Source organism: Clytia hemisphaerica, unplaced genomic scaffold (assembly GCF_902728285.1).
Source record: "Clytia hemisphaerica strain Z4C2 unplaced genomic scaffold, Clytia hemisphaerica genome assembly, whole genome shotgun sequence".
In the NCBI taxonomy this organism is placed as follows: Eukaryota; Metazoa; Cnidaria; class Hydrozoa; order Leptothecata; family Clytiidae; genus Clytia; species Clytia hemisphaerica.
The window spans coordinates 334,463-357,668 of record NW_027104428.1 but is presented as its reverse complement, the minus strand read 5'-3'; the positions used below and the strand labels follow the sequence as shown (position 1 = coordinate 357,668).

Genomic DNA, 23,206 nt, shown 5'->3' with positions numbered 1-23,206 from the left:
TCATTTCTGATGCTGTTATCTATATTTTCTTTTACCCACCTGCCTTCAAAGAATTGAAAAGGTTTATGGAAAATTTCCAGAGAATTTGGTGATTTACGTGGAGCAATCCAGGGAGAAGGAGTAGTACCCTCACCTTCCTTCGGGTAGATAGCTTTATCGAAAGAGGAGCCTTCGGGTCGCCTCCGACTGCGGTCGCAGACTGTATTTACCATTCTTAATTTACGTCTATGAAGTAGATATCAAAAGTTTCCGAAGGGAACATGTGAAAGGAAGATCAATCCTGGTCCTAGACTCCGAATTCTAGTTGACATTCTCCTGGTCGGAATTGGAGTCTATTCGCTTCAAGTATGCACCCCTTTTTGTTTCAATGTGGTCACCATATCAGCGTAGTTAAACTTTCAGAAGTGCTATCTATTGGATCAAAGAATCGAACTAAGGGCCTGCGTTGAAGTACTTGGATACTTCCCTCGTAATTTCCTCTCGGTTGTATCTTTCCAACCCACTGGTCCGAGCCAACAATAGCAATTCTTTTGGTTTTTGCATTTTGATCGAAGCTTGCTTCACTTTTTGTAATAATCTAAAGACACATAATCAACTCTTGTAAATACGCATTTGTAGTACTCCAGAAAATATATCATATAAAATAATTTTATGTGTTAGAATTTTGTATTATTATTCATACTAAAATTCGATCTTAAAAAAATCCTTAACCCTTCGTCCATCTTCTGTCTAGGATTCTAGGAAATTGCCACGGAAAACTGGGAAACTCCTCTGCCTCCCACAGAATTTTGGCCTTGGAAATTAGTCCCTGGAAACTCCCCCCTGTAACATTTTACTGGACAATTTCTATTCAATGTTCAATCAAAATTATGTGATTTTTTTCTATAAAATAACAATTTTCTCTCAATACACTCTAATCAGAACAATAATAGTATAATAATTATAGTTTATCATAAAAAATTTAAGTGCAATGTTCATTATTGTATACACCTCCGACATATCATATCGTGGTACTATCTGAGGTTTCATGAGCGAACATATGGAACCAATATCCAGTGGATCGTTCGTTTTACCAATATTGATTATTTCTGGTCAGCAATTTACACATGAAATAAGAGGCTTGGATTTGAACGGAGCTTTAAAAATGATAAGCTATAGGTTAGGTCCAAACGTCAAACTTTTTAAATGATTCAAGATTCGAGTTGAGTATTTATTATATATTTTGTACAAATCAGGTAAGGGGATTAATCCGGGGGGGGGGGGGTAAGAGGGTTGAGGAATGCTGGGTATGTGCGTGCCGGACCTCCAAACCCTGACCCTTAGAGAGACTGATTTTTGCTGAAAAGGTGATCCTTAGAGAGACTGTTTTTTGAAAAATGTTCTTCCACTTTTGAAAAAGGACCTATCCTTAGAGACTTTTTTATAAAAAAAGAATTCCTAAAAATCATGAATTTTATGACTGATTTAAAAATTTCTGATTTTTCCGACCCTTAGACAGACTTTGAAAAACCCGATCCTTAAGGTACGGACATACACAGCACCTATTTTTGCCTAAGTACCCCCCCCCCCCTGAGATTAATCTTTTAGCTCAAATGACAAAAAGTATTCGAATAATACGATAGGTTCAAATCCCGGGGGGACACTGGGTTTGCGGACTGACGGTATGTGCGGGCCAAAAATTGGCTTTTAAAATTGCACCCTTACAGTGCAGCAAAAATCAGTGAAAATCATACCCTTAGAGTGCATTTTCCCCCAAACTTTCGATCCCTTTCGTGCAAAAAATGGTCAAAATTCTAGCATTTTTGGTCAAAATATCTAGATTTTTCAAGAATTTTCTGAAATTTCTACCCTTACAGTGCATCTCTAGTTTTTCCGACCCTTACAGTGCATTTTAAACATATTGGAAAAGGTACCCTTAGGACCCGCACATACCCGTCGGTCCTTTTGCTCATCTGCCCCCTCCCCCCGGGGTTCAAATTAAAGAGAGTTGATTGTAGCCCAAAGAATGTAAAAGTTTTTCAATTGCTTTTACCGTGACTTTGTTATTTAACAAGCTCTTCTTGTCTTGTTGGTCACCTTAAAAAAAGTTACTCATATTTTAGCAATTCTTAGGCTTACTTGGCGTGTAAAATGCTGACCATTGTGAATTCTTTCTCTTTACGTAATCAATTCACCAAGCTAGAAAGCTAGAGAAGCATGTATTGACATTCGTTCTTAGCAATCAAATATTGCTTCCTTCCAAAAATTATCCTTTCAGTCAGAAATAGTCCTCTCTCCGCGTTGTTCATATAAATTTTTGCCTCTGTCAAAAATTCCATTTTAAAACAAAAAGACTTGATGAAAAAAATCCATTCATCCTCAACAAAGGTCATTCATTCATTCATTCAGTACACTGTAGCATTTTTACAAAAGTCTGATCGCGTTTCGCGCCTTCAATAAATTCCTCCAACGAAAGCATCTGGTCTTGATTTTTATCAAAGTTTTTAAAAACATCTTGTATTCGTTCAGTACTGGCGTTCTTATCATTAATGTAACCCATCATTTTATTAATGGAACGTACTATTGCCAACACTTCATTGAATGATATTACTCCATTTCCATCTATGTCATATACATCAAAAGCCCAACGTAGTTTTTCTTCAAACGATCCTCGAGTTGTGATTGACAACGAACAGATAAACTCTCGGAAATCTAAAAGAAGCAATAACAGAATGTTACATAATCATAATTTTCCCTGTTTAATACACCACTGTCACAAACCTTCTCATTGAAAATATCGACAAAAGTACTGTCACAGCGAGAAAAATACACTGAAGGTTTTAATTTTACCCTCGCTGGGAAAGACATTGTACTATTCCAGAAATAGTCTGTATCTCCTAATTTGACGTTCAGGGTGGTCTGGAAAATAGAAATTCGTGTGGGTGAGTGTGGTTTTTCGAGTATAAAAATTCAGGGTGATCAGTAAAACGAGGTTGAAAATCCAGGGTGGTCAGCAAAACAAGTGATCATGAAAACTAACAACGGCTCACCTATTCGGCCATCTTGGTTGACATCGAAGGTTCTGAAAAGATGTTCAGCGAACTTTTTCGCTTCGTGCGTCCCATAGAATTCACTATAAATATTCGTAAACTGCTCTAACGTTAGTCTACCATCCGGGCAATCCCTTTTGAAACCGGAATACCATTCTTTAAGCTCGTTTTCCGTAAAATGTGTCCGGGTCAGAAGATCTTTGAGCTCGGATGGTGGGATTTTACTTTGAACTTTTCCCATTTGGCTACTTCTCCTATAAAGAAAGAATTAAAAAATTATTGATTTAAGATTATGTAATTTTTTTTTGTGCTGCACGCATAATAACTTTCTTCCTGACAAATCCTTTGTACAGTCTGTATAGTGGAGCTCCCATAATTCGAACATCTATACAGAGCACAAAATTCTTCGAGATATAGAGTATTGGAATAATGGAGGTTTGTTTTAAAAAGGGTTTATGTTCTAAACTAAACGAGACTTACAAATGAGAAATTCAACTCCCTCCTCACAATACTTTATGTAAAAAAAAAAAACTTTGACTGATCTAGATTTTCCAGACCCGACATCTAATTACACGGATTAGAGAAATGGAAAGTTTATAAAAGTGGATCGGTATTTTTTGTTTTTGATCCATTACTTTTAAACTTTCAGTATCCAGTAACAAATTTTACACTAACTTGTAGTCTGAAAAATTCTCATCACTATCATTATCAATTTACTTGGAGAAAATTTGCAAGAAATTCATTAAAAACAGATTTGATTTCTTATTTCTTCGCACTTTAGCCTTTTATCTAATTGTGCCGTCGTGATGCCGTTATATGATTAGAATCGCTAGAATATTCTGAGCAAGAAAATATAGGCATATTTTGGTCTGAGTATGAGCCCCTAAAGTTTACGCAAAATTAGACTCAAAACAAAAGAATCTCGTCACATCACTCTGCTTATGCTTATATATTTTTTTGATCAACAACAAAAGAAATCCATTAACTGAAACAAACTCCCTTAAAGGCAAAGGACCTTGTACATGACGAGCCGTATTTCCCTTTGTTTTCAAGAAGCTGTTTTTCTATCCCTTTACACTTCTCTGCGCGGATCTTCCCTCATAATCGGTCATTTCAAGAAAGAACAGTTTCTTTCCTAAGGCAATGTTTGTCACCCAAATTTGTCACCCAATGAATGAATCTCATGATTTATTGAGCATTTAATTGACGTGTTTTTGGAATCGAATTATTAACCTATGAATTTAACCCAGCAAGCAATCGAAACTTTCTGGATAAAATTTTCATTTAATCACAATGGAAAAAAATTTTGCACTTTTTTTGTAATAAAAACAATTTTATAACAGCAAAGACGATTACAAAAGTCAAGAGAGCCAGAAATGGCTGAATTTCAAACAAAGTAAAGATCAGAATAGTAAAAATTCGATAAAATCATACGTTTAAATAACCTCGATTTTGCTCTACTCAACCTAACTCAAATCACAATCGATTTATCAAGATGTCCAACTTATACGCGAAAATGCTACTAATCACCTTTTATGCTCTCGTGCTTATCGCCCAATTCATGATATGCTCCATTGCATTGTCTTCCACGCACCCAACATCTGATTGGTTGAAAGTCACATATATTGACTGATTTTACGTCACTTACAACCAATCAGCTATTGGGTCCGTAATGTAATGTCAGAAGACTCTCCAGTGGTGCATATCATGAATAAGGTTTTTTCAACATTCATCCAACGTTACTTTTGGTGACATGGATGTTAGATTAACGTTATTCGGATGTGTCTTGTACTCAAAGCTTTCTGACGGAGAGTTGTTTTAACTCCCATATAAGTTGATTAACTTAAAAGCAAAACTCTCCATTTCAGTTCTTAAGCATTCCTCTTCAACCTTCAAGAGAGCTGGCAACAAATGTTTGCATTCTTCCTAAATAGGCAATAAATTGTTTTCCTACACGTTTTTTATAAGAACTTTGAAGCCTTCGGATGTTCTTGATTTCACCATTTTGTAATATTTTTGTGCAATTTCCTAAGAAATTGGCAATTTTAGAGTCTGTAAAGCCATAAAATGTTCTTAGCCATCGAAGCCTTATTTTCTTATATAGTTTGTTCTTATAAACAACGTGTATGAAAACATAAAACCGGACTACTAGACAAAATTAGCTATTGTCATGTCATCAAGGTTAGTGAGTACCACTAAACTGAAATCGCGACAGACATGAGAGAAAAAAAAATCTTCCTAAAAATCTTAAGCAATTAGGGGAAAATTCCTCTTAAGAGAGAAAATATTTGCGTACTAAATATAAAGATGTACTTTGAGCGTAAAAAAACCGCTAAATTTATTTGCATATTGAATAATGATGACTGTTTCCTATTGTCTCTTTCTAGAGATTGAATTGCCAAACACACTACGTGCTATGGATCATGTCATTCAGGTAAGTTCCATTTTGCTTTATTCTAACTATTAAGGCATTGTCTCGAAAACCCACCCTTTTTAAAGGATGCACGCATCTCCAAAATTGATTTTGATATAGGGGATGGGTATCATGTATAAAATTCCCGTCTGAGAATTACCCCCGTTTTAGTCTGTAAAAACTGCCACACACGTGACAAAACTGAAATTTCGCACACTCTAGATCATCAATGTGTACCACTAGTGAAAATCTCCTGTAGTTCGGGTCGACTTGTATTTTACAGTCTGGCCTGCAAAGTGCCGAATACTAATGGGGCCAATTTTTTTTTCCGTTGCTAGTCTCTTTTATTGACAAACCAGCTTTCAGAAATAGATTTCAATCAAATCGAACGAGCCAATATAGGTCAATAATGTGATTTTAGCCAAATTTACATTCTGGTCTGTAAAATACAAATCAGATAGGTGATCGAACCAAAATCTTGCAAGTTATCTCCGATTATCCATATCTACGACGTTTCAAAGGTCATAGCGCTTGTCGATCTTGATAGTTTAAAAGGATCCCCCTCCCTAAGATGCTTCCCCTTATAATATAATACCCTAGGAAGATGCTCGAAGGGTTGATGAAGATTAAACCGATAACTACTAACTGTAGCAGCACTTTATCTCGAGAAGAAAAATATATTAAAGAAATCATCGCAAAATGTAATGAATAAATTACGAAAAAGGCCATGTGAAATCTGGGATTTCTATTACAATTAAGCTTTAAATTATTATTTCCCCTTGAAGATTTAATGAATTTGAAAAAATAGAAATAAAATCTATTGGAAATTCTATGTTTTTAATGAATAATTCAGAAATTTTTAGCGCCTGAACAAGGACTACGTCGTGAATTTTTAACAAGGTCAGGGTAATAATAGTCCAAAAAAGGTGAAAATAAGAACATGTTAAGATCATTTTTATGATTTTATACTCAAAAAGTTACTTTCGAAGCCTTCAAAAATTTTGGATGTTCTTATAAAAAACGTGTACAACAAAAGTCCACAACACACCTTTTCTCACTGCTGCAACAGATCTTAGATACATGTTTTCTTTACTAGAACCTAGTTTGTAAGAAATTTTAATCGTCCCCGGTGAGAGGGAACCCTATATCATCTCCATAACAAAAGTCACTGAGCTTTGAGCTATTATCCCCATAGGGGAATACACTATATAATTATGAGAATCCACATGAGCATCCCCATTGGCATTTGCTAAAAAAATTCTAAACTGAGTCATTTAAGTCAAGGATGTACTCCATAAACCAGCTTGACCAGCAGCTCCAAAATGTTAAGTTCTGGATCAGCTTTTTTCCAACCTTGCAAAATTCATTGAAGAACTATATACAAAATTGAACTAATGTTTGACCAAAACTTTAACAATAAAAGGCTAACAATCTCATAAGCTACAGAACAGTAGGTTTCAATAATTCCTTCTTCAAAAAAAATAAAAGAGAGAATATAATAAAGATTATCCTCGGCTTCTCCAATGCAAAAACACCAACTTAAATATCGAAGTGCGGAAAACCAGAAAAAGCTTATACAAAAGAGGGGGAAAAATCCACTAAAAGATGAGAGAATAGTAGTGAAAAAAATTCTCCAAGTTAAAACCGAAACAAGGTTTTTATGAATACTTTGTACAGTAAATTGAACAGATGGAAATATTACAGAACTCCCTTATCTTTTTCCCCATCTTTGTTTTTCCTTGGTTTTCTTCTACTTCTTCTCTTCTTCTTTTTCAATTTCTTCCCCATATTCATCACTCTTCACACCTTAAGAAAACATTCTTCTTTGTTTTTATTTGATATCTTTTGTTATTTCTGTTTTCTTAACTCATTTGCCTTGCTTTTTCTTCTTTGAGAAAGAAATTTAGGTACAAGAAAGGAATACTTTGATATTGTCTTCCTCTCGCTACTTATTATCGTTTCAAACAGCAGTTTGCTCGTCTGGTTCAGGTCACTTTGCAATGGGATTTCCCTTTATAAGAGATACAAGACCTGTCAATCATTTTCCTTTAAGAAATACAAGAACTGTCATTTATGTTATTTATAAGAAATATAACACATTTCAGTCATTTTCTTTATAAGAAATAAAAGACCTGTCAAGAAATAAAAGATCCGTCAAGTATTTTCTTTATAAGAATTTTAAGACCTGCCAATCATTTTCTTAACAAGAAATAAAAGACCTGTCAATCATTTTCTTTAGGCACAGAAAACAGTTTGCTTTGATTTCCAAGAGATAGGTTCTCAAGTCAAGGTGTAGTAATAATGACCTTTCCCGACCAAGTAATCAAAGTTTGTTAGTTTCGAGCCTTTTCCATATGGAGATAAGCCATCAATTGATTATGTAATTGATAAAAAAAATTCTTTCTGACTGTAAGATAGACTACAATCTACTTCTGGCTAAACTTAGCTTTCTAATAATTTTTGATGAGTCCAGTGAAGTAGACTAGGAACATTTGACGAGGTTACCATTTTGAAAAAAAAATGTTTAAAATCCAAATAACAAAAAAGCTACTTGAAGTTTGAAAATATAAGCAAAATCGTATTATCATATACTACCGGGCCACTTAATCACGCCATCCAGTCTATAGAAAAGCTTTAAGTGGACTCTGTGCTAACTGTAAGACTGTAACTGCAATGAATTCCAACTAAGGCTCAAAAGACTTGTATCTTGAAAGTAGGCTTTTGTGAAAGGAAATCATTTAATGAATCCCCTAAAATTTGCTTACACAGCATTTTTAAACAAAAGGAGAACAACTTTCTCCTCTTTCGTGGGCGCGTGAGCACAAAATTTAGAGAAATTATTTTGTTTATTCTGCATTGTCAGCAGAAGAGGAGTGCCTCATTTCTATAAAAAATAATAACTTTAAAGCTCAATATGACCGAGAAGGGGGGGGGGTAGAGAATCGGAGTGAGAGATTGTTAATCTGTTTCTTACATAGGATTTGTCCAAACTTTTGAAAGAGATGATCAAAAAGCTTCATTTTTGTTTCAGACGATATCCTTCATTGTCATCAGAAAGTCACACAAAGAAGAAATATTTTAATACACTTTTTGGACCTACCTCCGGGTGCCCCGGTGGAGGTCCTATAAATTAACCCATGTCCGTTCGTTCGTTCGTTCGTTCGTTCGTCTGTCCGTCTGTTACCAGCTTTTCTCAGGATTGGCTCATTAGTTTTTTCTGATTTTTTGCACAATGATGCAAAATGGCAATGCCCAGAACGTGACGGAGCCCGATTTTTGAGAAAAAATTTATTTGGGCAAATTTGGGCCAAAAACTACCTAAAAATAGGGTTTTTTGGACTTTGTGCAAAATCCTGTCATTACTTTTTCCTGATTTTTTGTACAAAGATGGAGGGCAAGATTCTCTAAAGAATGGCTGAAGTGGTTTTTCCCGGAAAATTCTTATTCGCCTTAAAAAACGGATTTTCGTATTTTGGGGGAAATTCCCTTTAACCAAATAAGAAAATATAGCTTTTAACAATGTTGACTCGTTATTTTTTTCTGATTTTTTGCGCAATGATGCAAAATGGCAATGCCTAAAATGTGTCGGAGCCCGATTTTCGAAAAAAAATATATTTGGGCTAATTTGGGCCAAAAACTGCCTAAAAATAGGGTTTTTTGGACTTGGTGCAAAATCCTGTCATTACTTTTTTCTGATTTTTTGTACAAAGATGGAGGGCAAGATTCTCTAAAGAATGGCTGAAGTGGTTTTTCCCGGAAAATTCTTTTTCGCCTTAAAAAACGGATTTTCGTATTTTGGGGAAATTCCCTTTAACCAAATAAGAAAATATAGCTTTTCTCAAAGTTGACTCATTATTTTTTTCTGATTTTTTGCACAATGATGCAAAATGGTTATGCCTAAAATGTGACGGAGCCAGACTTTCGAAAAAAAATATATTTGGGCAAATTTGGGCCAAAAACTGCCTAAAATAGGGTTTTTTGGACTTTGTGCAAAATCCTGTAATTACTTTTTTCTGATTTTTTGTACAAAGATGGAGGGCAAGATTCTCTAAAGAATGGCTGAAGTGGTTTTTCCCGGAAAATTCTTTTTCGCCTTAAAAAACGGATTTTCGTAATTTGGGGAAATTCCCTTTAACCAAATAAGAAAATATAGCTTTTCTCAAAGTTGACTCATTATTTTTTATCTGATTTTTTGCACAATGATGCAAAATGGCAATGCCCAAAATGTGACGAAGCCAGATTTTTAAGGAAAATTATTTTGGGCAAATTTGGGCAAAAAACAGCTTAAAAGGTTTTTTGGGCCTGAATGGTTCAAGTAATTTTCGTATTTTGGGAAATTCCTTTTTACCATTTTACATTATTCAACACACAAGCTTTATTTTTCCATTCTGAATTTTTGTACAATTATTGTCACTTTTTTCTTATTTTCATCTGATGTTAATCATTAGGTAGGTCCATTCAGCATGTTGCTTGTTTTTCATTAGAACCAGTAAAATTTTCAGCCTAAATTTATTCTTCTCCTTTTCTATCTCTAAGGCAAAAATTTTGGTGATTTAGGCTTGTTACCAATTTTTACCAATTTTGACACTCTAATTGCTTAAAATTCAGGCCCAGCTTTGCTCAAAAATTGTTCTTATTACATTTCTTTGCTTCATTGTTCTTATAAAATTACTCTTATAAAAAAGGAGTATGTGTCTGCTTGTGGCAATTGTCATTCAAGACAGTGAAACTGTGATCTGAAACCTAGAGAATTGTTGGCCTAGTGCTATAAGGGATATAGGTCTTTCTATAACTTTCGTCCGTTTATGCATTTGTCAAACAATGTATCAAGTTTCGTACAAATCGTACAAAGTCAGTACATTCTTTTTTTATAAGAACCAGTAGATTTTTGATGAGGCTCGGCTGTTCTTATTTTCTTTAACAGTTTTAGCCTCAAACTGTTCTAATAATGTTCGTATTTAATGGGTGGAATTGAGGTATTATAGGCTTTATACCCAATTTTGTTGCAGCATTGTTCTTACATTGTTATAATTTTTTGGCGATTTTAGCTTGTTGTTCTTATAAGACTGTTCTTATAAAATTGTTCTGAAAAAAAGACTGTATCTGAGTTTTCCGAGAACAAAACTCCTAACAATAATTTCTCCGGAAAAAAAGCCAAAAAGTGTTACGAGAGGAAAACAAACGAATTCATCTTCATTGGCAAAATGTATCTCATTTCCACAATAAACTAGTCTACACAAAAGACAGCTCCAGGCTTTTAGGCCTTACTCTTGGTCTATAGGCACTGCTATAGGCGGCCACTAGTAACCCCCACCGGGAATTGCTTATTAATAGGTCTAAACATAATAGACAACTTTCACAAAAGATGTTTATCAATAGAGATTTCAAAATAAAGAATGTTTAAAACACAGCTGATTGGCTTAGGTTTCGAAACTCTCTATCGTTTCATTAAAACCTCAGTGCGCATGCGATTTATCCGAAGAATTTCAATATTAAAAACAAGAGCAGTGCTCATATCCCGAAGAGTAGGAGTTTTACGCTCGAAACGAACGAAGATATGACGTAGCCTACAATAAACAGACTTTCAAAAATTTAACGAAAATATAACGTTTTAAGATCCCCATAGCCGCAAATCTTCTCAAAATTTCAGTCAAAATTTCTCAAGAACTTTAATTGTAGCTTACATATATAGATTTATTATACCAGCTAATTATTTGCTCTGAGATAATAGGAAAAGGGTACACTGTACACATCGACACCCAACAAACACCACCGTTATCCCAAATCTGTTAGGAACCAAAAAAATCGACCTTCTTGAGGGCACAAAATGTCGTTTTAACGTTCATCTAACGTTAAAAGGACGACAATAGACGATCATATCTTCTACACAAGGTCACTAAAACAGATCATAGTAATAGTTTAGGAGGCGGGATAAATTTGAAACGGTGGTTAGCGCGGGGCGGAGTAAGCAATGGCGGAAGTATTTACAGCGTTTGTTCCAAACTCTACTTTTTTCGCATAAACCGCCCTCACGCCCTGATACTGCTCACATATATTTTCCCGTGCTTACTGACCCTCTAACGGACGATAGCATCGTCTAGGACGACAGATGAAGGTTATAAAAACATTGCGTGCCAGATGGGAGGAGCACACTTTAAGCGTCTCAAGTCCTTTCGTTTCCTTCGTCTCCCACATTGTAACTTTTTTTTTAAAGTCTGAATGTACCGCCCTAGGTTTTCCACTCTCGTTTCCTTCCTATCCCAACATTTTTACACCTCGCAAAAGAAATCCTTATCCTCTTTTGTAGAATATAACATGATTTTTTCCTGGAAAAGTTCAAAAACTCTCACCAGCCTCTGATCAATATAATATCAGCCAAATCAAAGTAGAATTCTTTTCCACTATCTTGTACGACCTTGTACTATGCTTTTGGAAGATATTATATTTCATATATTTTGATGGATGGATATGATTATTATGAAAAGTATTTTGGAATTAGAAACACAATAGCCTCACAATCGCCTTGGTGAGATTAAAAGAAAACTTCTCACAACTCTGCGTTGTCCCCCTAATATATTGAAGACTTTTTTTATTGTAGCAAAAAAATATTTTTATTTCATTTGAAAATAAATTTTATTTGATTTCCCATTTTTCACCGATTTTATGAGATTACTATTTTTAGGGAACATTTTTATCAGCATGATTCTTACTAACAGAATACGCGTTCTCGTTAGTTTTTATTTTCTCAGAAAACTCTGTGGTTTTAGAGCCTTATCAGTCCAAGAAGAATGAACTCTTTACCAGAGACTCGCTTAAGACAAAAAAAGAAGACAAAAAAAGTACGTTTTGCATGCAGTGAACCTAGGCTCTGATTTGGTTTCGCGAATCAAAGGTTGAATGATTTATTAAAAAAACAATTGATTCATTGTCAACCGGTTTTTTCAGACAATTTTTCAGTGCATCATGTTTGACGACCTTGCACTTTAAAAAAATTCAGCAAAAAGCTTCATGTTGCTGCTTGAAAGCATTGACATATATTATATACTATACATACATTTTTGAGGAACATCCAAATTTTTTGAAGTCTTTCTTTTTCCGTTCTTAACTTTTTGAGTTTTAAGCCTAAAAATTCTTAGCATGTTCTTATTTTCAGCATTTTGTGAGTGTATTTTTGTCAATTTCCCAAGAAAATGGGGTGTTTTAGAGGCCACAAAACCTTAAAATGTTCTTAACTTGTTCTTAACATTTTGGCCATCGAAGCCTTACGTTCTTATAAAAAAACAAGTACGTGTTTATATTTACTAACTCTAGTTGAAAAGTGTGAAAAGTTAAGGGGGTTGTAGGTGGAAGAATCTAAAAGCCTAAGTGCAGTAGAGGGCGTTTGGACTCCTGTAAATGGTTTTTACACCTGTAATACAATAGCGGATCTGAGGGGGCTAAAAATTCATGATTGGCTAAAGCGGTTCGGCTAAAAGAAACACTCTCCATCGTAAATTTTGAACTCCAGCCTTAGATCTGCTACTGGTAGAATCTAGACTACCTTTCCTTGGACACATGAACGCGGGAAAAGTCCTTACAAAGTCTTCTTATAGAAAATAGAAAGCGGTTTGGAAAGCGCAGCGAAATACAACGATGTGGTTTTTACCAGTCTAGCTAGAATCCGGAAAAGAAGTGATTTGTAGGACTCATATCAAATACCAGAACGTTGCTACCGCCAACTCAATTGAAGAATCTCAAACTACCGAGTATTCTCATCAATCCTTGCTAAGCTCCATGCGGTGGCAAATGACCTATGAAGTTGGGGACGAAATCTTTGCAACACATCTTCATGCTTGCGTAAAACTTCTTATTGACGTAAAAGATGTTTATCTTGAAACAAACTTAAGCTTCGTTTCATATCTCATAGACTAAAAATTTGTTTCAAAGAGTTTCTAGATTATAATCTACAGTAGAACTTATTTTTTGTAAACAAAATTTTATATGAAAATAAACTTTCAAGCAGTTAACCCACTACACGCACTAATACTCTTTGCATAAGAACATCGGTGCCATCAATAACAAACCTCAGCATGGGTTTGTTGCACTCAAAGTAGAAAAATCAGGTTTAAAGCAAGAAATTCCTAACTTGATAACAGCTGTTCATAATTTTCTTACGTGCATGGCAAACCTCTGAAGGCGCTTGAAAATTAAACATCTGAGGAAAATAGTCCTCCCGCGCAAAATTTTACAACAAGAATTGTTCTGCGCTGGAATCTCAAAAACTGATACGGCGCCCTATTCATAAACACAATCATGCAACTAGTCCCTTTAGATGAACGCGGTCCTTACGATTTCGAGATTGCATATTCGTCAGATTGTTATGTTTTCACACATACCTTTAGAGCTTCAGCGTGGTGTGCAGAAAACAATCACAATCTGATTTCAGGTTAGAAATTCCCAAAATCTAACCAAATCGTTAATAAAAAAGCTAAAAAAGTATATCTTAGTAACATGTTTTTTTATAAGAACAAACTATATAAGAACATAAGGTTTCGATGGCCAAAATCTTAAGAACAAGTTAAGAAAATTGGCTTTGTGGTCTCTAAAACACCCAATTTCTTAGGAGAATGGTCAAACATATTCACAAAAAAAAATTAAGAACATGTTATGAACATTTTTAGGCTTAAAACACAAAAAGTTAAGAAAATCCGAAGGCCTCAAAAATTTTGGATGTTCTTATAAAAAAACGTGGAGAAGGGAGTTGAGAAAATTATGAAACCAAACTTCTATTTGACTTTGAATCATCATCCAGCGTTTATTCAAAGCATTATCCAGATAATAATGATAGACACCAGGATCAAAACCCCCCTCACCATACACGTTTTGTTTCATTAGAACCCAGTTTATAAGAACATTGAGGCTGAAATTCGTCAAAAAATTAAGAACATCGTAAGAACATTCCCAGCCTCAGTTTGGAAAAAAAATGAAAAGAAATTACAATTCTTTCCTCTTTTCAAGCAGTTTTAACCGAACTTAGGGATGGATTTTCTAAAATCGAGAGTCAAATAGTGTCCAAATCTTACCAATTTTAAAAGCTCTTTATTTTGCTCAATATTGTCGATTTAGAGTAGTCTAAAAGATTAAGGACGCATTTAAGAACATTTTAGACTGAAAATTGCTAAAATATAAGCACTTCCAGGCTCAGCCTAATTTTAGGTGTTCTAATTAAAAAATGAAAAACGTGTAGAATTTTTGTTTCACCAATAAAATTCACAGCACTCCACATGATCAGATCATTTAAAAATATGGCAAAAAGAGCCGTTTGGAAAAGATAGCTAGAACAGCAAGCAAAATTTCTTTGCCTTCAACTATTATTCACAGTATAAGATTTTCCGAGAATCCAAACTTTCAAATTATCAGTAATGATTAAATCAGAAAACAATTTAAAACGAAAAGGAAGATGATAACTTACCATAAAACCTCGTCAAGTTTAATGATAGGAATCGTGTGTTTTATTTTTCCGCTTCCAAAAACAAGAAATAATTTTCAAAATATTTTTGCAAATATAAACCAAACCTGAAATAACATTAACGGCAGATAAGCGAAAGCGAAAAAAAATCTACATTGATTTCTTGGTCAAGATTCTTTTACTGGATTTTAGTTTAGTGAAAGAAATTTTACACAACAACAGAACTCTTCTCTTTAAAACTCTGTCTGTAGTAATTTTTCTTTGAATTTTTTTTTTGTGTTTTTGAAAGTTTTATTATTCGGATTATACAACAGAAAAATAAGGGGGAAATATTCATTAATTTTTATGATTTTTCCCTATCCGTTGAATAGATAATTGGGCGAAACAAGAGTTAAAACAAAGTAGAAACAAAACAAAAAATATATGAGAAAGGACGAACTAGTAATTACAAACAAGAACGTAACATTTTCCCTAAAAAAATATGAATTAATTTTCAAGGGTACAAATGAAACATACATTATAGCAAAAAAGAATATTTTAAAATTTCAATGAAATTTTCAAAAGAAGAATTGATTGTAAACTGAGTGAAAAAAAGAAATAAAAAGAAAAAATAGCCAACAGGGTAATTTATAAAAGTGGCCTATGGAACTGTTGAGTTCACCAAAAGGCCTCCCGACCTCACAGCGTGGGTTTAGTAAGCTTTATCGTAAACATTATATTAGCTTCTTCCCCTATATTTCAACTTAATATCAACGAACTCTAAAGTACAACTAGAACGAGCTTCTCCCTCCTTAGCAACCAGTACTTTTGCAAACGAACATGAGAGTAGATTTGACATATTGATTATCTACACGTTTTTCAATAAGAACATCCATGCTTTAGCCATCAAGCCTTATGTTTTTTGTTCTTGCAAATAAAATATTCATCCAGAACTTCGAAAAACGATTGTTATCGTATTAAATACGTCTAAACTATGCTCCCACACCAGAAAAGGTAAAGTTTTCTGAGGGATAGTACACGTTTTTTTTTTTTAGAACACCTAAAATTTGGCTAAGCCTGGATGTGCTTATTTTTTTGGCAGTTTTCAGCCTAAAATGTTCTTAAATGCGTTCTTAATTTTTCAGACTACTCTAAATCGACAATATCATGCAAAATAAAGAGCACTTAAAATTGGTAAAATTTGGACAATATTTGACTCTCGATTTTAGAAAATCCATTCCTAAGTTCGGTTAAAACTGCTTGAAAAGTGGAAAAAATAGTAGTTTCTTGTCATTTTTTTCCAAACTGAGGCTGGGCATGTTCTTACGATGTTCTTAATTTTTCGACAAATTTCAGCCTCAATGTTCTTATAAACTGGGTTCTAATAAAAAATAAAACGTGTAAACAGAACTCCTCCTCCCCAAGACAAAACTTCCTACCTCCCTCCCCGATCACGTTCTGCTCTGGCCTCTAAATAAAACTTGAGTGAGTATTATTGAGCTTCCATCCTAGTGACATATTTTTATCTTTATAGTAAGCAACCCGCTTATGGTTATTAACCCTTGGAGAAAGCTTTGAGTAACTTCCATTTTTTTGATACGGAGCTCTAAGCTGCCTGACCCGCTGGCATCTCAAGGTTATGTGGTACTATAAAGTTGAAATTTTGACCATTACATGTTTTTTTCTATAAGCATAACGTTTATAAGCATATACAGGCTCTGTTTTTGGTACCTAAACAATGGCTCTATTGTTTAAAGAACAATAAGATACTAAGCATATTGCGAGCCTAATATTGGGGTGGACACTTGTTTATTGAAAAACATGTAGTAGATATTGTCAAATGAAGATGATTTGCTAAGTTGACCGCCTGTTTAGTTGGTACTTTGGAGACCAGAACTTCAAAATGGCTCAAGTAATGAATTTGTTGAAATTTGGTCCATTTGTCAAATAAAAATAAAAATGCCTTTAACTTTAAATTTCCCAGGTGATATATTTTAACCACCTGAGGCAGTGTATAAGATTTCAAGTCGATCACCTGAACCTCTGGTATTTTGCAGACCGGTGGTCAGTATCTTACCTAAATGCTCACTTTTGACACAAATGCTTGTCCGATTTCGCTAAATTTTTGACAGTATAGTCATTACCTATTACTCGTCCAAATGCAAATTTTAAGTCAATTGCTATTTTCAATCCTGAGATATAAAAATTCAGGCCTGAATTAGCCCGAAGGAGTAAAAATGTTTGTATGTCAAAAGGAGTCATCACACAGAATTTGAGCAAAAAACTATTAAAAATTATCAAAAATTTGTTTTCAGTCATGATGAATGAAACTATGGAAATATGCGTGCGATTCCAATAATTGAGAATGATCATTGTCTTTTCTTTTCACTCACGTTTCGAAACCTTTTGACAAATGTAAGCTTTAAAGGTGCCTAATGCATGGGTGTATTTGCGTTCTCAATCGAAATAATTGTGTATTTTTAAAGGACAATATTTTAGGAAAATACTTTGCCTTTTCAAAGAAAAACTCATAAGTTTGGCGTGTAATTTAACTTGTCAGTTGACGGATTTCAGGTATAAATTTTGACGGGGATTTAATATTTCTGGAATAGATACTTACACGCTTTTTTTTTTATAAGAATGGTGTAAATCCATTTCTTCGTGGATATTCTTAACTTCTTTGGGAAAATCATCCTAAAATATTCTTACAGCATTCTTAGGTTAGGATCCTAATTCAGATTAGATTTAGCATTTAGGTATGTCTTAAGCAAATTGGCACTTTTTTTAAAGGAGTGAGCCTTACTTGGGGCTAATTGACAATTTATAATTGAAAATGGCATTCTTAGCTTGAGAAGCAAAATTCCATGATCCCGGGGGGTCCATGATGGTGATATTCTTAGCATTACTCTTAATTTTTGGCCATTTTCATCATCGACATTCTTATAAAGTGTATTCTTATAATAAAAAGCGTGTAATATATTACTTGATATACCTAAAATATTACTTTTCATAATTTTTTTAATAGACCTTTTCATAAATTACGTCACGAACATCACTTGTTTCGTTATAAAATAACATCACTTGTTTCGTTATAAAATTATTGCCATGGTGATTAACTCCCAGCAAATTTTATTAAAACTACTTTCTATTCATCACCATGGTCATTGTTTGAATACAAGGCAAGATGTACAGGGTGTCCCGAAAAAAAGTCTCAGAACACGAGGTCAAGTAGTAATTTGTTTTGTGTGCATGTCTAGTTTATCTCTTTGACGCAACGCCAGTAATTAACACTTTAATGGTTACAGTGAAGCAGAAGCACAATAAACTTAAAATTAAGATATCAATTGTGTTGTGAAATAAATCATTTTTATGAACTTCTCTTTCAAACGCAAAGTAAAAACATTTTAATGATCGCATTATATTAATTGGCATTTATACTGAATAAATTTTTGACAAACACGCACATAAAACTTTCTACTTGTAGTCGTGTTTTGACAAAAGACTTTTTTTGGGACACCCTGTATTTTATGAAAAGGCCTATGTTAACTGGTATAAAATTTGGCGTTTCGTAAATTTTGGCGGGTATTTTATTTAGTGGATTTTGCCTAAAACTACCAAATCAGCCAAATTTAACCTCCATTGGAATATACTCGTGTATTTTCGTTAAAAGAATTTGCATTTTCAGAGGAAAATATATCATAATAAGGTAACGTAATCATGTATTTTAAAAAGTAAATAATTTTTGTTGGGCAAAGGGTTTTTAAAATATATTAATCCAACTGTGCATTAACTCTTGCCTTACTCGGCATTTGTAAACGAATGTTCTAAAGTTTCATACCACACCCTCTTCTCACAGACCCGGTAGGAATTTTTCAGCCTGTGGGGATAAAATTAACGGACTGGAACTCGATGGGGATTGATATTTCCATATCTTTTATGGCTGGGGATTTCAATTCTTTAGTTTTCAAACCAGAAAATCCAGTAGGGATGGGAATAAAAGCATCATATTTTGCAGTGAGGATAGATTTATTTCATTATTTTCAGTGGGGACAAAAATTGGAGGATAACTTTCCACCGGGGACGATAGGTATAGGGGTTGGGCTAAAGCCCATTCGCTTCAATGATGTTTTAATTGTAGTTTGTTTTATCCTTTAGAATATTGTAGTGCTCTGAACTATCTTTACAATGGTTTGACACTCCCTTCACACAGACCCACTGGGAACCCTTCCCACTGGAAGGTAATTTTTTCCAAAACAAACTACAATTAAAACATCATTGAAGCGAATGGGCTTTAGCCCAACCCCTATACCTTAATTTGATAATAAACCACATCCTAAAAACCCATTAGCGGATCTGGGGTAGGGGAGCGAGAGTCCGTTCTTTCCTTTATAAGGAGTATGGCTAAAAGAAACTCTCCGTTATAAATTTTGAGTACCCCCCTTAGATCCGCCACTGAAACCTTTTAAATATTAAAGAGGGATGGTACCTACTTTCTACTCCGAAATACTGTAAAACAGTGGCTCATGTTTGTCTTTAAGTTCTTTTCTTGTTGCAATTCTCCTTCTTCTTCTTTCTGACCAAACAGTCGATAAACCAAAAATAAATGGGTAAATCCAAAAGAGAGCTATTTTATACTTTTCAAAAACATTTCGTAATAGAGACACTCATTGTAACTAGCCCCCGTATGTTCTGTAGTGTACTGTGTCCTGTATTGCATACTACTATCTAGAAATGTTAATTCTTCTCTCCTTTTTTTGTACACAAAGGAAAAGTAATATTCAAAGTTCTTTTTTTTATATTTTCACGCCAATTTTGATTCTTCATCAACTTTTTCATTTTTTTTCGGCAGACGGAGGAATACAAGAAAATGGATAATGAATAAGAAATGAGCTTCTAATATTGATGAAAATAGATATATGGCTTCTTTAAAGGCGGTTGCTTCGTCATACTTATAAGACTCTGTTTGGATTTACCGTTGATTCTCTTCAATTCGACCTTCAAGTAGACAGGAGACCCGTCAAGTGTTTTTTATAATTTGATGTTACACTAGACGGGTTCGAGCTGTGAGTCCAATTTTGGACTCACATTTTTTACAGTTGAAACAGCGCAGGACTCACTCACTAAATAAAAATGAGTAAATAATAAAAAATCGTGCTTTTTATTAAAGCAGTTTGAACATAGAAACTAAAACAAACTTTCATTGGCTAATTCACCAACTGTCATTTTGAGGAGCGAAATTCAAATTGGCAGCCCAAACCATGCTATTCATTTCGCCATCAGTATATCAACGAAGAAATCATAGCATGGATTCCCAGGCTAACCTTCAAGTGACCAAGAATTTTCTTCGAATAATAGAAAGATTAGGAAAACGGAAAGTTTAATTTACTTTCCAACGGAGCGAACAAATGCTTTTGTTCGAATTAGAGAGAGTGGACTGTATTCATTACTTTAAACCCGCTGGTACATTATATAAAAGGTACATTATCAGATTTTGTCCTTACTTTTTGTCGTATCAATTTTGTTATTTTGGACCTACCTTAAGGCGCGTCCTATAAATTAACCTGTGTCCGTCCGTTCGTTATTAGGTGTTTTCGGGATTGTTCTTGAGAGTTCTATTCCCCTTGGTTATAAGGTTCACACATCTCAAACAGTTAAGCTTTTAAGTTTTTTACACTGAATATTTTGATGAAAAAAAACAACAACAGGAACACGTATGATATCAGGTTTAAAGCAAGTTTGACTACTTAACTATCAAGTTCAGCTTGAATTAAGATATTGATTTATCATGAATATGGCCTACGCTCACTTTTGCGCGGTATCAAGAGTTCCAAACCTGATTTGTTTGTCGTTCTCGGACTTTTTTAGGGCCCCCATTTTAGTCAAATTTGTATCTAAATTAGCTTACCATACCAAAAAATGTTATCTTAACTCTTTAAAAACCACGGTCATTTATTTCTAAGTTTTTTAAAGAAAATCTCTAGTTCAAACTTTCAGGGCTCTGACCATAGTGAGCTTTTAATATTTGCCACGTACAAAATATAAATTTCTACTTGATGTAGCACACAAAACTGTGGCATGTTATACATTTTCTGTTAGGCCAATTATCCTTGAGTCTGAAAATTTAGGAATCGCAATGAAAAAAACGATGAAGAAGAAAATGAAGACTTTGGCGAAGAAGAGTACTTCAACTTTGAAGAGCTTATTTTCGGCGAAGAAAATGTATTTTGAATTTTTTTTTGCAGTAGATGGTGTATCTTTTACCGAGCTAAAAATATATTTTCGGAAAATTTTTCTAAAAGCTTATTTCCCTTGTCTCAAAATCTTGAAAATAGTGGTTTTTGACCAATTTGTCATCCCAATTTTTCATAAAAAGCAGCCATAACTTTTGATGCATTAATTTAGAACATTGATAGAATGATAGAAAGGTGCCCAGTGGTAAAACTCCAAAATAATTCGCTGGAGGACAGAATCAAGTAAAGTAGGGCCAGATTTTGAGGTTTTTCGATCACTCGTTTACCAAAAATTGTCAAAAAACGGTCAAAATCTTAAAAAAGTGGATTTTTCTCAAACTGGGCATTACAGAAGGGCTTCGCCCTCCTACATAGCCCATGTCTGATATATACGACATTGGCACTTAAAGGGTTAAAAGCACACCATTAATGTGATAATGGCTAAAGGCCAGGGCAAACCAGTCCAACATTTCATCCAACATGATTTTGAAATGTTGGATGAAATGTTTGATGGAAAAACTTGCGTGGGATGAAGCAAAAATCAAGGCCGGGGCAAACCGATCCAACATTTCATCCGACATGACTTGGAAAAAAATGAAAATTAAAAAAAATAAAGAAAAAAGTACCACCAAACCAATCCAACACGAAAAATTACACAATTCAATGAGAGAGCTTCTTTGATCTCGCCGCAAATGTTGGATGAAATGTTTGATGGCGATCAAACTTCATCCAACACCGTCCAACACGGTTTTTGTTCTTCTTTTTTTGAATTTTCGTTTTTTTCCAAAAATTTGGATTGACGCAAACCTGTCCAACATTTCATCCAACATCAGAAAAAAGGCATGTTGGATGAAATGTTGGATCGGTTTGCTCCGGTCTTAACGAAAAGTTTTTTTTTTTTCCAAATCTCTAATGTTCTTAGCTGTTCTTATTTTCACCATTTCACCAAAATTGATCACCTGAACCAAAAAAAATTCCAAAATGTTTGATTTTTACCGAGATTAGGGCTTTGAAAGGTGAAATATTCTTCTTCGAAAAACTCTTCGTTTTCTTCTTCATTTAATTTTTTCATTTCAATTTTTCGATTTTTAAATTCTAAAAAGGTAGGTTTAACAGGACATATAAAAAAAGTTATACATTAATCTTTTTAAAATGGAGAAATTGTAATTTAAGTTGGTGTAAAATTGAAAAATTGTCCAGAGCCCTTAAAATGTTCTTAACTTGCTCTTAATATTTTGGCTATTGAAGCCTCATTTTATTATATAGTTTAATTTGTTCTTACAAAAAAAACTTAAATAAAATATCTTACACACCAGCAAAATTTTTTTAAAGAACAAAATAATCTTACCTGATACTGTTTCCAAATTTTGAAAAAGCGCTTGATCCGCGTCTCCATGACGATCTCTTCGAGGAGCCTCTCTTTAGGCTAGGAGCGCCATCCAAACCATCTGTCCCTGTCTTTGATTGGTCTATTTCAGCACCAGGAGGAGGTGGCAAGGTATCAGCAAAGTTCGTCCCAAGAAATGATCCATTTTGCCCTCGTGGTCGATTTGGTGATTTCCGAGTTTCTACCATTGAGTTCTCATTTTGATCTATATGTTCCCATTTTTGCTTCGTTGATTTACCGCCCATTACATTCAGGGGCGGAATAGGGGCGGATTGCTTGAATCTTTGATAACTGTCAAAAGTAATATTCACTACCAATACGCTCAACCAACGGTTTGTTAGAATAATTTTAATGTACTATGAATATGGAGTCCCTGGTAAAAATATCGCGTACAGAATGTCGCGTTTTTTTTACAATCTCACGTTGTCTTCCTTCAGATCCACATAACCATGTTAAATCGTGTATCAATGGAATAAATTAAAGGCCTTGTCTTCATTCCTCGCCGTTTTTTCCTCTATTTTCCTAAGTTTCTTGTTTCTTCGTTTCAAATGTTTTGGATAACAACACACTTTTAAAAAGACTTGTTTATTTTTCTGTGTTTCAATTTACTTCTATCGATTTTGGTCTTCTGTTTTTTCTTCTTTGCCTCTTTTTTCTTTCTTATTCTCTAAAAATACAAGAAAAAGGAAAACTGTTCCTTGCGTACTCCCTTTATAGAAC

The 23,206-nt window shown here is 34.2% G+C and overlaps 1 protein-coding gene across 1 annotated transcript; it reads right to left on the bottom strand.

Moving 5' to 3' along the window:
• Nucleotides 1-1,975: 1,975 nt before the first annotated feature.
• On the bottom strand, nucleotides 1,976-22,807 carry LOC136820492 (neurocalcin homolog). Its single transcript, XM_067076677.1, has 3 exons — nucleotides 22,448-22,807; nucleotides 3,030-3,283; nucleotides 1,976-2,691 (listed from the first exon to the last, which is right to left on the bottom strand). The coding sequence occupies exons 1-3, from the start codon at nucleotides 22,729-22,731 to the stop codon at nucleotides 2,381-2,383; spliced, it is 849 nt and encodes a 282-aa protein (XP_066932778.1). The 5' UTR covers nucleotides 22,732-22,807; the 3' UTR covers nucleotides 1,976-2,380.
• Nucleotides 22,808-23,206: the final 399 nt, after the last annotated feature.

Excerpts from the sequence above, each read along its gene's own strand:
- LOC136820492 (XM_067076677.1), bottom strand. The coding sequence starts at position 22,731 with ATGGGCGGTAAATCAACGAAGCAAAAATGGGAACATATAGATCAAAAT. Across the intron at positions 3,284-22,447 it reads AAATTTGGAAACAGTATCAG|GAGAAGTAGCCAAATGGGAA; the intron begins GTAAGATTATTT and ends CTTTCTTTATAG. Across the intron at positions 2,692-3,029 it reads CAACCAAGATGGCCGAATAG|ATTTCCGAGAGTTTATCTGT; the intron begins GTGAGCCGTTGT and ends TGCTTCTTTTAG.